Source organism: Aplysia californica, unplaced genomic scaffold (genome assembly GCF_000002075.1).
Source record: "Aplysia californica isolate F4 #8 unplaced genomic scaffold, AplCal3.0 scaffold00066, whole genome shotgun sequence".
NCBI classification, from domain to species: Eukaryota; Metazoa; Mollusca; class Gastropoda; order Aplysiida; family Aplysiidae; genus Aplysia; species Aplysia californica.
The window spans coordinates 786952-799473 of record NW_004797336.1 but is presented as its reverse complement, the minus strand read 5'-3'; the positions used below and the strand labels follow the sequence as shown (position 1 = coordinate 799473).

The 12522-nt window shown below is 39.1% G+C and overlaps 1 protein-coding gene across 7 annotated transcripts in view; it reads right to left on the bottom strand.

Annotated features, from left to right (window-relative positions):
• Positions 1 to 12522, bottom strand: part of LOC101849356 (MAP kinase-activating death domain protein) — a 94128-nt gene that overhangs the window by 28507 nt on the left and 53099 nt on the right. For 6 of the 7 annotated variants that reach the window (XM_035968523.1, XM_035968520.1, XM_035968526.1 and 3 more), the window contains 6 exons: positions 10454 to 10640; positions 9802 to 9993; positions 9055 to 9130; positions 5888 to 6046; positions 3667 to 4046; positions 2597 to 2776 (listed from right to left, as the gene is read on the bottom strand). In XM_035968523.1, the coding sequence (XP_035824416.1) occupies positions 2597 to 2776; positions 3667 to 4046; positions 5888 to 6046; positions 9055 to 9130; positions 9802 to 9993; positions 10454 to 10640 (1174 nt within the window). The remainder of the gene's footprint in view (positions 1 to 2596; positions 2777 to 3666; positions 4047 to 5887; positions 6047 to 9054; positions 9131 to 9801; positions 9994 to 10453; positions 10641 to 12522) is intronic. The other variant, XM_035968525.1, reaches the window with a different exon arrangement.

The following is a 12522-nucleotide window of genomic DNA, read 5'->3' as shown; positions in this document are numbered from 1 at the left end:
AGAGTAACATACAAAGAAAAGAAAGAGCAGAGACATGGACAATAGATGTACGATAGGAAAGAAGAAGCAAACCACACTTGAGCACCCTCCAACCACCCAGACGTCTGGATTTGAAAAACCCTGGGAGTTTCAGGTTGAGAAAGGTATGGATTCGAGACCGAAAAAAGATGGGATTCACTGTTGTAAAAATTCAGAATTCAAGACTGAGAACAGTTGGGTGTCTCTGTTAAGAAAATCCAGAGTTGAAGATTGAGGGATTTGGGTTTCGCTATATAAAAAAAGTTCAGGACTAATGAAAGTCTGAAGTTCAGGATAACGTTAGTTTCAGAACCTGGACCTTGGATTGAAAATTGTGACCAAGACGTAACTTCATAATGCACCAACATCCCCCTTACAAAGCATAAGTAGCTCTTAAAAACTAACATCAACCAGGATTGGATGGGAAAGTAGACCAAAATTTTCTCGTTAAATTTCTGTTATAGCAGAACCTAGCTACAGAACCACAAAAAGAAACAGCTGAGTGACACCCATATGAAACACAGGATCATCACCTCTTTCCACTCACAACCAAGCATTTTAGTTTTAGTAAGAGTTTTACCGCACTTGCAACACAATAAGGTCATATAAGTGCCGAAGATTAGATTTTTTTTTTATAGTAGAGGGTTTTACGGCGCTCGCAACTGCATAAGGTCATACGAGCCCCAAGGGGTGGGTGTCAACAGAGAAGTCTTTACAGGGAATCAGACTTAGACTGCTCACCTCTCTAGTTTCAACAGCACAAGGTCTGCTTCGACTATCAAGGCACCCCGGAAAGAGCAGGTCACAAGAGAGTGGCAAACATACAAAAGAAGTAGAGGAAAATGACAATAGTAAGGAACAGGAAAGAAAAGGCAGCAGTTCCCTGTTGTAGACCAGGCACAGTTATGAGCGTGACAGCCCATTTACAATTCTACTATGCTTGAACGAGAAATGTCCCCCCTTCGGGAATGGCCTAAAGACACTACAGTCAGTGGCACTGCCCCAGGGGGGTCGAAGATAAGAGGTGTTACAAGAGAGAAACAAACACAAAAAAGGAGGAGAGATCAGGACAACAGATGTTTGATAGGAAAGAAGGAGCAAACCACACAGGAGCACCCGCCAACCACCCACACTGCCAAGCATGAAATGACGTTAAAGTTGACCTCAGACAAACAACAACAATAAAAAAAAAAGCAAAACAAAACAGGACATTAAACTATGGGAACCAACACTAGCATGTTTGTATCATGAAACTGTATTAAGCCAAAGTAACCTTAAACTTCATTCATACCATACACTGTACATGCCATTGTGGCAGACCTGCCACTCTATGAAACCTCAAAATCAGGATCTCAGGGAGAAAAAATCGGGATATGGTGAAAAAAATTGGGATCAACAGCAAATCACCAAGGTGACCGCCAAAGCTGACTTAAAATTTTGCCAGGGGTGTCCATAAATTCCTTGGCCTATATGCCCTCTGTGTGTCTTTTGTCTTTGTTTGTTTGCGTGCGTGCGTGTGTGTTTGTGTGTGTGCGTGCGTGCGTGCGTACGTGCGAGTTATCATTATTTTTTGTAAATCCTGAAGCATCGCGTCAAGTACTCCTAGTCCAAGTGTCTATAAACCCCCCCACCCCTACCAATAAGTCCCGAAATACATGAACTTAAGTTGACTCCGTCAACGGACAGTCCCCGACACGCAGAACTCACACGGTGATGATATGTCACGTGACGCGAATGCGCGATTGAAACAATTTTACTAACGGATCCGACTAACTGCGCATTCACACAAAACACTCGGATGAGCGACAGTCGTTCTACTTTAGGATAACGACGGCGGTCGACCGACCAAATGTACCAACAAATCTCTTATCCCTCATAATGCGTTCTGACTAAAGCAACGACAACGGCCGTATGTTAGTCTTGTCACCGCAGTTACAGTTAGTTGTGTGAGGGTTAGAAAGACTGTCGCTGGTCCGAGTGTTTGATGTGAACGCGCAGTTACCAGACCTCGGACAAGGCTTGTTTTGAAAGTAAAAGCGGAACTAAGAATATTATCAATTATTAAACGTCCCAAATTGTAACAGTTACCAGGCTATCATCGGAGAAATCTGAGTGCGGGAAAATATACAACTTGGGGAGAGTCAACTACTAAATGCGGCATCGATATTTCGGGAAATAGTGCTGCGAGTTCCTACAGACAAAAAGTTTGATGGGTGCTTCCCTTGATAAAGGAGTATGTTTTTAGAAAAATTCGGCACAACAGCAGACTGGGACAAAAAATCGGGATACACACGATCGAAATCGGGAAAATTGGGAGGATTGAGATTTGGGGCAAAAAATCGGGATATCCCGACTAAATCGGGATGAGTGGCAGGTCTGCCATTGTGGCCACATTTCCCCCATGGGACAAACAAAAGTATTTTTATTTTATTTTCTCGCTTCCTAAATTAATAATAGCAGTGAACAGATTCAATAAAGACAAACTGCAGCTATCACTTGAAGACACTGGGCCAAAGGACACAAACCCAAGCACAACTGGACCAATACAACAACAACAGCAACAACAACTCCCACTGACCAAATTTGTCTCCATCTCGCTGTCAGAGAGAGCTGAGCGAATACTCTGGTGGTTGATGCGATGTCTTCTCTTCTCTCCTTCCTCCTTCTCCGAGCTGGTGCTGACCAGGGTACTGGCCTCGGACATCTCTGAGTCCACACTGTTAAACTTGCGGTCCAGTTTGCTGGCTTTGATTAACTCCTGAAAATAAAACCAAACAGAATGTAATTCTCTTTAAGATAACAAAACTAAAAAAGAAAACTAAGTACATAACTGCATGCCCCCATGTTAAGCAACTTTACAGGGACCTGCAATGCCAACCAAAGAGCTGTTAACCCTTTTCCTACCAAGTAAAAGTAAATTTATACATTAACTGTTAAAAACAATCACATTGAAAACTTCTGTACTTCATTCTTTCGTCTTCACAAGGCATATGCTCTATATTCGATAAAATAAGTTTGGTAACTAATCTCTCTGAACACCATCACATTCAATCTGTCACATTTACAACATGCTCCCCTGGCACAAACACAGAGAACCCCAGAATACAGCTTAAAATTCTTTAGGGACATTTTTGGCTCTTATTGTGCAAACTTAAACACAGACATCTGGTGATATATAAACCCCTCATCTCATTCTAGGTCACTAAACCCTCAAGTTTCAGCAGCCATAGTCTACAGAAAATGTCTTTGGTGTTGAAATCAGAACCCAAGCATGCATCAGATCACTGACTTCAATTCAATAAAATTCTATAATGTGTGCCAACAAGCTAAAAGGGAAACATAGCAACAGTAATAATAGGGAGCATGTACCCTTCAACTCCTTGTTTCATCCGATCTTCCTCCCCAAATTTCTCCCAGCGAGATGAATAAAGATTGCTGTTGTCATAGTCATCATGCCCTCTACGTCTCAGAAACACAGATAACTGGACAGGACAGACACATCAGAGCTCAAGGCTCAAATCAGAGATGAGAAAGAGTTTATTTCAGCTTTCCAAGACAACAGATATTTTTCCAAGGCCCATTTCCTTAACAGAAAGTCCAGTGCTCAATCCCCAAAATGACCAGTAATACCATGTCTGCTCCCCTCACCTTGTTCTTCACCATGTCCCTCAGCATATCCCCCTGCGCCTGCTGAGCTCTCGCCTCTGACTCCGCCTCAGTCACAATAATATCGCATGATGCCATTCCCTGCTGAGTGGCAAGCCGAGAAGAGGGCGCCACTTTGCCTCCCGTCTGCCTGGTCCACTCTGCCAGCTGACCAGCGTCGCCCGCTGCGAGTGGGTCAGTGAACTGCGGGGGGTTGCCATTCCGGTCTCTCGCCGAGCTCACCTGTGACCTGGAGTGGTGGTGGTGCTGCTGCTGGAAGTCGAGTGGAAGGTTGTCGTTGCGATCGCCCACCCCGCCATCATCTGACACCGAAGTGATTTCGATATTCTCAAACTCATCTCCATTTACGATGACAGGTGAACCTGTTAGTGTGAACAGTACCAGTCCATGAGTTAGTTCAAGTGTGAGGCTCGCCACCAATACACCAAGATAAGTTTAAGTGTGGGTCATATAATACTATTACTAACAATAATAGGTTCTAATTATCCAAAAGAAAACGAGATGATCGTAAAAGGGGAAAAGTGATTCAAAAGTCGTTAAATATTTCCTTACCTCTTTCAACCAAACTATCTGTTAATTTTCATCTACAGGAAAAAAATGGTTAAAAGTAGCACAAAACAAAGTTGGATATTTAAGTCAAACTAAAATGATAGTAAGAAGCAATAACAACAAAGACTTAATAGCATCCATTCCTATGATATCTTAACACTAAAGATTACTTTTTTATGAAATAATGAGATGATAATGATATAAAAGCTCCGTAGCTGAATCCACAAATAATCCCCCTTCCACCAAAGTGTGACGAAAACAATAGGAAATTTATAGAATGACTTCGATATTGTAATGTTATACAGCTGGATATGGTTGAAAATAAGACAGAGGGCGGATAAAGGGAAGGATGAAAAATCAGTTTAGTGAAATTCTCATAGGTGTGAGTGTCTGAGAAAAGTATATGTCCTATACACAAAATGGTAATTGATATTTCACACTTAAATAGCTCTAAACATACTATAAGTAAAATTTTCATTCACAGTAAACAAAAGACATGTACTTGAAACTGGAAAAAATTTGTATAAAACTCAGGAATGCAAGTGAATTAGTGTAAAAAATTACATGTCAATATAGCAAATTTTTTTTTTCATTTCAGTTTTACTGAGATTTTTGTATCATTTTAGTTATAAAGCTTTCTCAGCCATCATAAATTTACTGCTCTCTTAAAAGTATAAGCATTACAAATACTGCTAATTTGAAACAAAATGATTCTACATATTTTTAATCACAATCCAAGTCTTACTTACAGTAAACATAGACAAACACTATATCACTACAAAACTGCTATCCAACACACATGCAATTTCTGATAACTATCTTTTAACAGGCTTAGCAGCAGAATCAACACGTCAGTAAGTACTTTTTAAGAATTCAAGCTAAGAAAATAAAAATATGAAAGCAAATTAGCTTTTAAAGATGCGAGGTAGGCAAACTGTCAAAAAAAAAAAAGGTGATTGAGCAGATTTATCAAGCGGAAATATAACTGACTTAAGTACGAATCAGAACACTAAGAAGCTCCCAACCTTTTCCATAAGGGTACAGATATTTGTCGGAGTACAGTACACATGTGCATGAATAGCTTATGTGCATTGACAAGATGGGGAGGGGGGGGGGGAGGAAAGAGACTGCAGACAGAAAGTCAGACAAATGAACAAATGAACACCCAGACAGACACTCTGAAAGACTGATACAGTGTGCCTGTCATACCCACAGGATTTGCACCTACTGACTGGCTGAACCCCTGACCAGATGAGTCTTTCGTCTCCCATTTCACTTTTAATCAACATAATTTCTATAAGCAAATGAGCCTTGAGCATCCAAAGTGCACTTGTGTTTTCGTTCGTATAATGTTAACAGACATTATATTAGATGGGACCAACAAAAACAATACTGCCAATTTCTTCTACTGGAATAAAAGTAAAAATTTTCTTTTCCTAACTTCTCGGTCAGTCTGACAACCCCCTTCTCAAAGCAGGCTTACTGTATACAGGCCTTCCTACATACAAGAGAACGAGAGAGAGAGAGAGAGAGAGAGAGAGAGAGAGAGAGAGAGAGAGAGAGAGAAAACAAAAGAAACTAATAAAGGGAGAGAGAAAAGTAAAAGGAAGAGCATCACCCAGAGAGAGAATGTCTACAACAAAGCCAGACTTGCCTGCTTCAGGACTAGGGCTAGACATAAAAGGCTCAGGGAAGGGGTTAACATTAGAGGCAGGAGCAGTGGGAATGGAGGTGGTAGTGCCTGCATGGCTCGGGGGCTGGCCTATTGAACTAGTAGAGAGGGGGTTCGAAGCCCGCTTGCCTGGCCACCACTCTGGGGAAGGAAGTAAGGGTCACAGCATTATGAGGGGGGGGACAACGGGAATGGTGCAAAATGTCACAGCCGCAGATCTGAGAATCCCAGGCCTTTCCTGACAACTTCTCAACTCATAAGGTCGGATAAAAATCATCCACTCAAAGGGAAATTTTATTAATTCAGTCAAAAACAATAATTCCACTCAATTCTCCATCCACGTCTTTGAAAAAAAAACAACTCCAGACAAGAGATGATTTGTTATATAATATTACAGACCACTAACCCACTTCTTTATCTTTCTGATTCGAATGCAAAAGTAACTTCTCTGCAGGAGGGACAACCAGAGCCTCCCTTCATCAGAAACACCACAAAATCTTGCACGCTTACAGTTCCTGTTTCATACTGTTTGTGTGCTCTACTATCACTTTTTTTCTTTTCCCGATTTTCTTCTTTATCCCCTTCTGCTTCTCAACTCTATCAACCTTTCGCTGTTTTTGAAGTCATGACTTTATATCAAGGACACATGTAACTTAAAAGTTTTGACATCAGCAACCAGCAAGAAAAAACCATGAAACTTACACAGATCAGAATGTTCTAGAACTGAAAAACTTGAAACCCACCATGCAAACCTTATCACCAATAAGAAAAGGAAACCTTATATGAAGGACTTATTTATTTGTGTCAGAGACAAGTTGGGATAAAGATGGATATTTATAAATAACATTTATATAGCGTTCTTCCATTCGAAAACAAGCTCTCAGCTCTATACAGAAACTAATTACTACTACCCAAGAACACTCAAAATTACTTGCGCTACTTCTGTATCACTTTTCCTGTAATCCCAATAACACTTTTATAAAGTTACTTTTTCTTTACTCAAGTAACAAAATTATGCCCTTACTCATCCTCCAGTTACAACACTTTTTGACTGCTACTCCTCCGCTCTGCTAGTAGCACAACTTTGACAAATAACACAAAGAAAAAGGGAAATCAAGGAGCAAAGTCAGGGCAAAGCTATGTGCAGCATCTAATGGCATCCTACACTACTTTTCAATCAACATAAATATAACTTTGTGAACTGATGATGCAAATGATAAACAATGTCACCATTTTTTAAGTCTCAATGCAGAAGCAAACAGATTGAACTCAGTCTTTAAATTTCTCTTTCCAACTCTTGAGTTATAGTGGAACTGGAGAAAAATGGTACGCTTCAAGTAGGTAAAATTGGGTCACGCTATCAGACGGTGAAAACGACTTTACATTCTGAAGTATTTATTATCTTATAAAGAATCAGAATGGGGACTATTGGTCATAACTAAAAACACTTCCATGTACATATCGTCTGTGTCACAAGCAATCCAGTTAAGTCCGGTTGGGTACTTTTTATACCAGAGACAAAAACCCTGATTTTGTTGCGTTTTTCCTATCAGGGAAAGCAACAAAATCGCAAGTCTTGACCAGAGCATTAAACTGCACTTTGGCCATGTTGAAAGGTGCATCTTTGATGGAGTCTTAGGAAGTTGTAAAAAGAACAAATTCTCAAAGTTTCGACTTGTGTGTATTGCTTGCGACAGCGAAAGTATAAACCAACCCCACTCTTAACATACAGGCAAAAATTGATGAGTACTGCATGACTCCCTCGCAACAACAATCCTAAATTTCCTATGACCCTTTAAATAAGTGTGAGTGAGTGGTCTTCATCCCTTGTTAGCATTAGTATACGGCATTAGCCATTAGTAAGAAATCAGTTATTGTGGATACTGTTGAAGTTAGGTCAGAGACGATAGAATGCACTAGACCAAATTATACAAACTAAGTATCCATAATAAATATATGTGAACTTTCAGTATTAATTTATATAACATGCATTGGACGAAAACAAGGCATGAGCTAGGATATAAAGAGAACTACACACAAATCAGCTTAACTTATTCCTGCCCTTAAAGCTTATCTTTATACTTTAAAGCAAACATGGCATTGTTCATATTTGAGGCTACAATTGGCAAGGTAGATTAAATGAACCAGATAAACTACTTCAAAACAAATTTCAAAAAGGAAAGGGACAATTTTGGGCAGGGCAAAGGGAAAAAGTCGAATTACATTAAACAGAACAAGTCAAAACAAAACAAAAATAAGCCCAAACCAATCCACTGTATGAAAAAAAGGAGCCACAGGTTTTGCCTAGGCTTGATGTTTAAAAAACCCCCAAACATGACTACATCTTAACACATTCCTAAGCATGCTTTAATCTTTTTCTTGGCATAATCATTTTTAAATGATACAAGACAAAGATATCATTTGTTACATTACTATGTTAGCGTAAATCAGCTTACAGCCACTGCAAAGGCAACACAGTCTATGCTACATAAGAAACCAGTTATTGTCACATGAAAATAATTTTAAAAACCATAGACATTATCTAAACTTTCTACTGCCCAAACTAGGTTATTTTCATCTAAATTCTTCACCCTATCGTTAGGATACTCCCTAGACCCCCCCCCCCCCCCCCCCTCCCAACCAGAAAGTTTACAAAGAAAGAAAAATCACAGGAGTGTCCTGAAAAATGTTCACGTTACCACTGCTGACATAGACTTATGCTTGCATAAAAGTTAGCGGTGAATACTTAACATTATTTCCCAATGTGAAGCTTTCCAAACACTTCTCTTAGTAATAATAATTGTAGTAATAGTAGCAATAACAATACTAATTATAAAAATAACAACAATAATAATACTGATTATAATTTAAAAAATAATAAATAACAATAAGATTAAGAATAAGAAATAGCAATTGTATAGCGCATATCATATTCTCATTCAATGGCAAACTCTATGCACTTTATAATCTATATCATTATCCCAGCAGACCCAAAAACACTCAGAAACATTCCCAGCTTCCCATTCTATTGTCCTAATAGACAATAACTGGATTCTGCAACACTAGCTCTGGCTGGTCATCTTGTAGCAATGCAAGCAAAACAAGCTATGAAAAGACACACACACAGCACAAGCACGATCGGGACTCACTGGCTGTAGTAATATCATCAGAGAGCTTGCGGTTGGTCGAGGTCAGACTTTCATGGCTTCCATGCAGTGACATACGCTAAAACAACACAACACAAAAAAGAAAGTATTAGGAAAAATCTGGTAAAGAAAAGAAAAAGACAATTTAGTGATCTCCTTTAGAGAGATTTTTTTAACAATGACGTATACATATATTTTGATTGCTTGGATTGTTTGAAAAAAGAGAAATACATTCAATCTATAACAGCTATTTAGTGCTGGAGAAAAAGCAAGATGGACAGACAGAAATAATACTGGAAAAGAAAAGAAGTAGGACCCACCAATGACACCCTCCAACTATCCACATGTATATAATAACCAAAATGACATAACAGAGTAATTCAAACAAAACCACATCTTTATTGTTAGCTATAGTAACAAAGTAGCACACTTTAATAGTATACTGAGGTTGAGAGATTATATTGCATTTATTGAACAGAGTGAATACATCAGAAAGCTTTGTTATCCTCTTCTTCAATACTTTCATCATATGCTGCTTTCATCAAGATAGCTGATGAAATGACTGAGCAAAAAGCAAGAAAAAATTTTTGCAAAGAAAAGAAAAGAGAAACCATTCAGGTTTTTTTATTTTCATAGTAGCGGGATACGGAGAAGACCCATGGTTTTTGAAAACCGAGGGAGTTCCTGTCTCTTTTGCAAACTTTCATTGAGGTGGACTTTGTCTTTTCCCAACACCAGAATGAGCTGTACCTCAGGGGTAAGGCTGGCATCACTCTTGTTGCCCGAGGGGTCGCGAGCCCAGTAGTGTGTGTGAGCTATCTCCAACAGCATGTAGGCAGAGGCCATTCCTCCTAACCCGTGGTTGTTGATGGTGCAGCCTAGACCATGGATGATGGCCTTCAGAACCGACATCATGCCTCGTAACACAGACTTGCTCACACACTGAAAAGGTTGTTAAGTCTTCATTAGTCTATAGCCCTGTGGCACATAAATAGATCAGATCAAAGGCAGCGCTCTTGCGGCCACAATAAATAAGGAAAAAAGAAGGTTAAGAATATCACAAGGACAGGTGGATATCGAATTGCTGATAACATGTCACGGAAAGCCGCTTAATCCACAGATTCTAAGGGCAGGGACAATCTTAAAAAAGCCCAGGTTTCCCCCCCCCCCCCCCCACTCCAAATCTCCTGACTGAATCAATCTTTTTTATAACAAATAATACAGTAAGAACTGACCAAACAAAAAACTTAAATGTATAAACATAAAAACCAGAAAATAAAAAAAAAATTGCAAGGGAAACTTGAACTCTTATCAACAGAAGAGAAACGTGAACTGAGATTTCTTACAGCGAAAGATTACTATTGGCACGGTCCATCCTTGTAAAGGTAAAACAAGCACTCACCACATCCTCTATATGCTGCGCATCCTCTGCCACTTTTTGGTCTAGGTTGCGGTTTAGCCGACTGACCACAAAGTTGCGATAGTTCTCGTCCTCCATCAGCTTGTTCAGCCGGCCTCCCTTCATCCAGCTCAAGCCTTTCCCATCCAGCACCGAGTTGATCACTTCTTTCAGAAACTGTTGGTTTTCACTGAATGGGGGACAGAAAAGAAGGAAATAATGAGATAAAGACAGAAGAATGAGACAACTTTATTACTGATCTTTGTTGGGAGATATGTTTCAAAATGACACCCAGAACAACGAATTCATCAAGAGCCAGATCTAAAACAGGCATCGGCAGTCATGGTTCGTCACTCAAATACTCTAAAAAATCCTATACTATTCTAGTCTTTTCTTGTCTAACATCTCTTCATGTGCTCTCTGGGAAAGTTGTTCTTGGTCCACCTCCGCCTCATCTGCCTTTTAATTTTTAAAGAAAGAAAATGTTCAAAGATAATAAGCAATGAAAGCATAAAATACACCAAAAAATGCAGAGCACTGTCTTTTCAGGATGTAACATCTTTCAACTAATTAGTATTCCGTGGCACACACAGTGAGCATATAGTGTACAAAATGGGGATCAAACTAGGTACTTTGGTACCAGAAAAAACACACCAGCTCTTCACTTATAGGAACTCTTTTGAGGAGGAGAAAAAAGGGGAGAGGAGAATGAGAAAGCAGAGGAAGGCCTGTTGTTCGCTCCTGTCACAAATTTCAAATGACAGGCTCAAGTAGAGGTTCTAAACACAGTTCAGTGCAAACTGAATTAAGAGTAACTACAAACTTTTAAAAAACAACACAAGTTCCCAGAACAGCAGTACAAAAGAAATAATTTATGTTATTATCAAGCAAAACAGTATGAAAATAGCTGTTAATTTCAACTAAATTAAAAAAAGACTTTTTGAACACAAAAAATCAGAAGTCCAGGAGGAAGAAGAAAACATGGCTCGGCTTGTCTGTATTTACAGTATTCATTGGAATATTATTCTCAAATGTTAGCATTTAAACAAACCTGAAGGAAAGTGACTGGACTAAACTGTCAACTGCATTAAAAACTGGAGCAAGGTATAGAAAAACAACAACAAAACCTCCAAACAATATCAACTTCAAGCTCAGAGGTAAAGAAAAAAAATACAATGTAACCAAAGATAAGCCACAAACACTTCAAACAGCTCTTACCATCCTCTGGCACACACACACTTCAATTCAATTTTCCTTAGCACCACTGAGTAGGCTCTGGTTCTGGTAAACACCACAGCAGAAGAAACAGAGAAACTATCCCATAATACATCCTCCTTTTCCTTAGCAAAAATTAACAGAACACATAAATTTCTTTCTCTTGTACTTCCAGGTGAGCAAATAACTCCATGTTCATTTCCCTAAATCTGAACAAATGTGGTCAGTGGCCATCATAAAGGAGAAACAAAAACAATAAAAACTCTGGATGAGGCGCATTTTCATTTGTCCGCAAATGTTTAAAGTGCACCATATCAAAATCCTACGTCAATTCCTTGCCCCAACATAATAAAAGTTTTATCATTCACAGATAATTAGTCAAAGGAACAGTACTCAATGAAAGAGAAAAGGTTAAACTTTCATTCTAATATTCATATCCCTAAGCTACTTTTCAAAGATTATCGTTATTGATTAACCCTATCCGTACGTCGGGTTTAACTATCGTATCCATAAGATGTGGGAAACCCTGTGCCACCACTTTTCAAAGAGTAAATTTACTTGTTAATCCGATACCGATGCTTTGCATTGCAGTCTGTCAAAATGATTTTTTGAGAAATACTGAAAGTTTCAAAGAGATCTTCGTACTAGAAGTATTCTAAAATGTGAAGAATACAACCCCGGGGGTACAAAATGACCCCAGGGCGTATGGATAGGGTTAATAAACTCCACTTTATATTGTCTCAAGTTCTGGCACAAAAAATCTTAGTTATCTGAAATAATCAGTCCGATGTTACAGAGTCAAAGTGTTAAAAAGGTCAGAAGCCACCACTGAAATGTTTTCCTTTCAAATGGAGGGA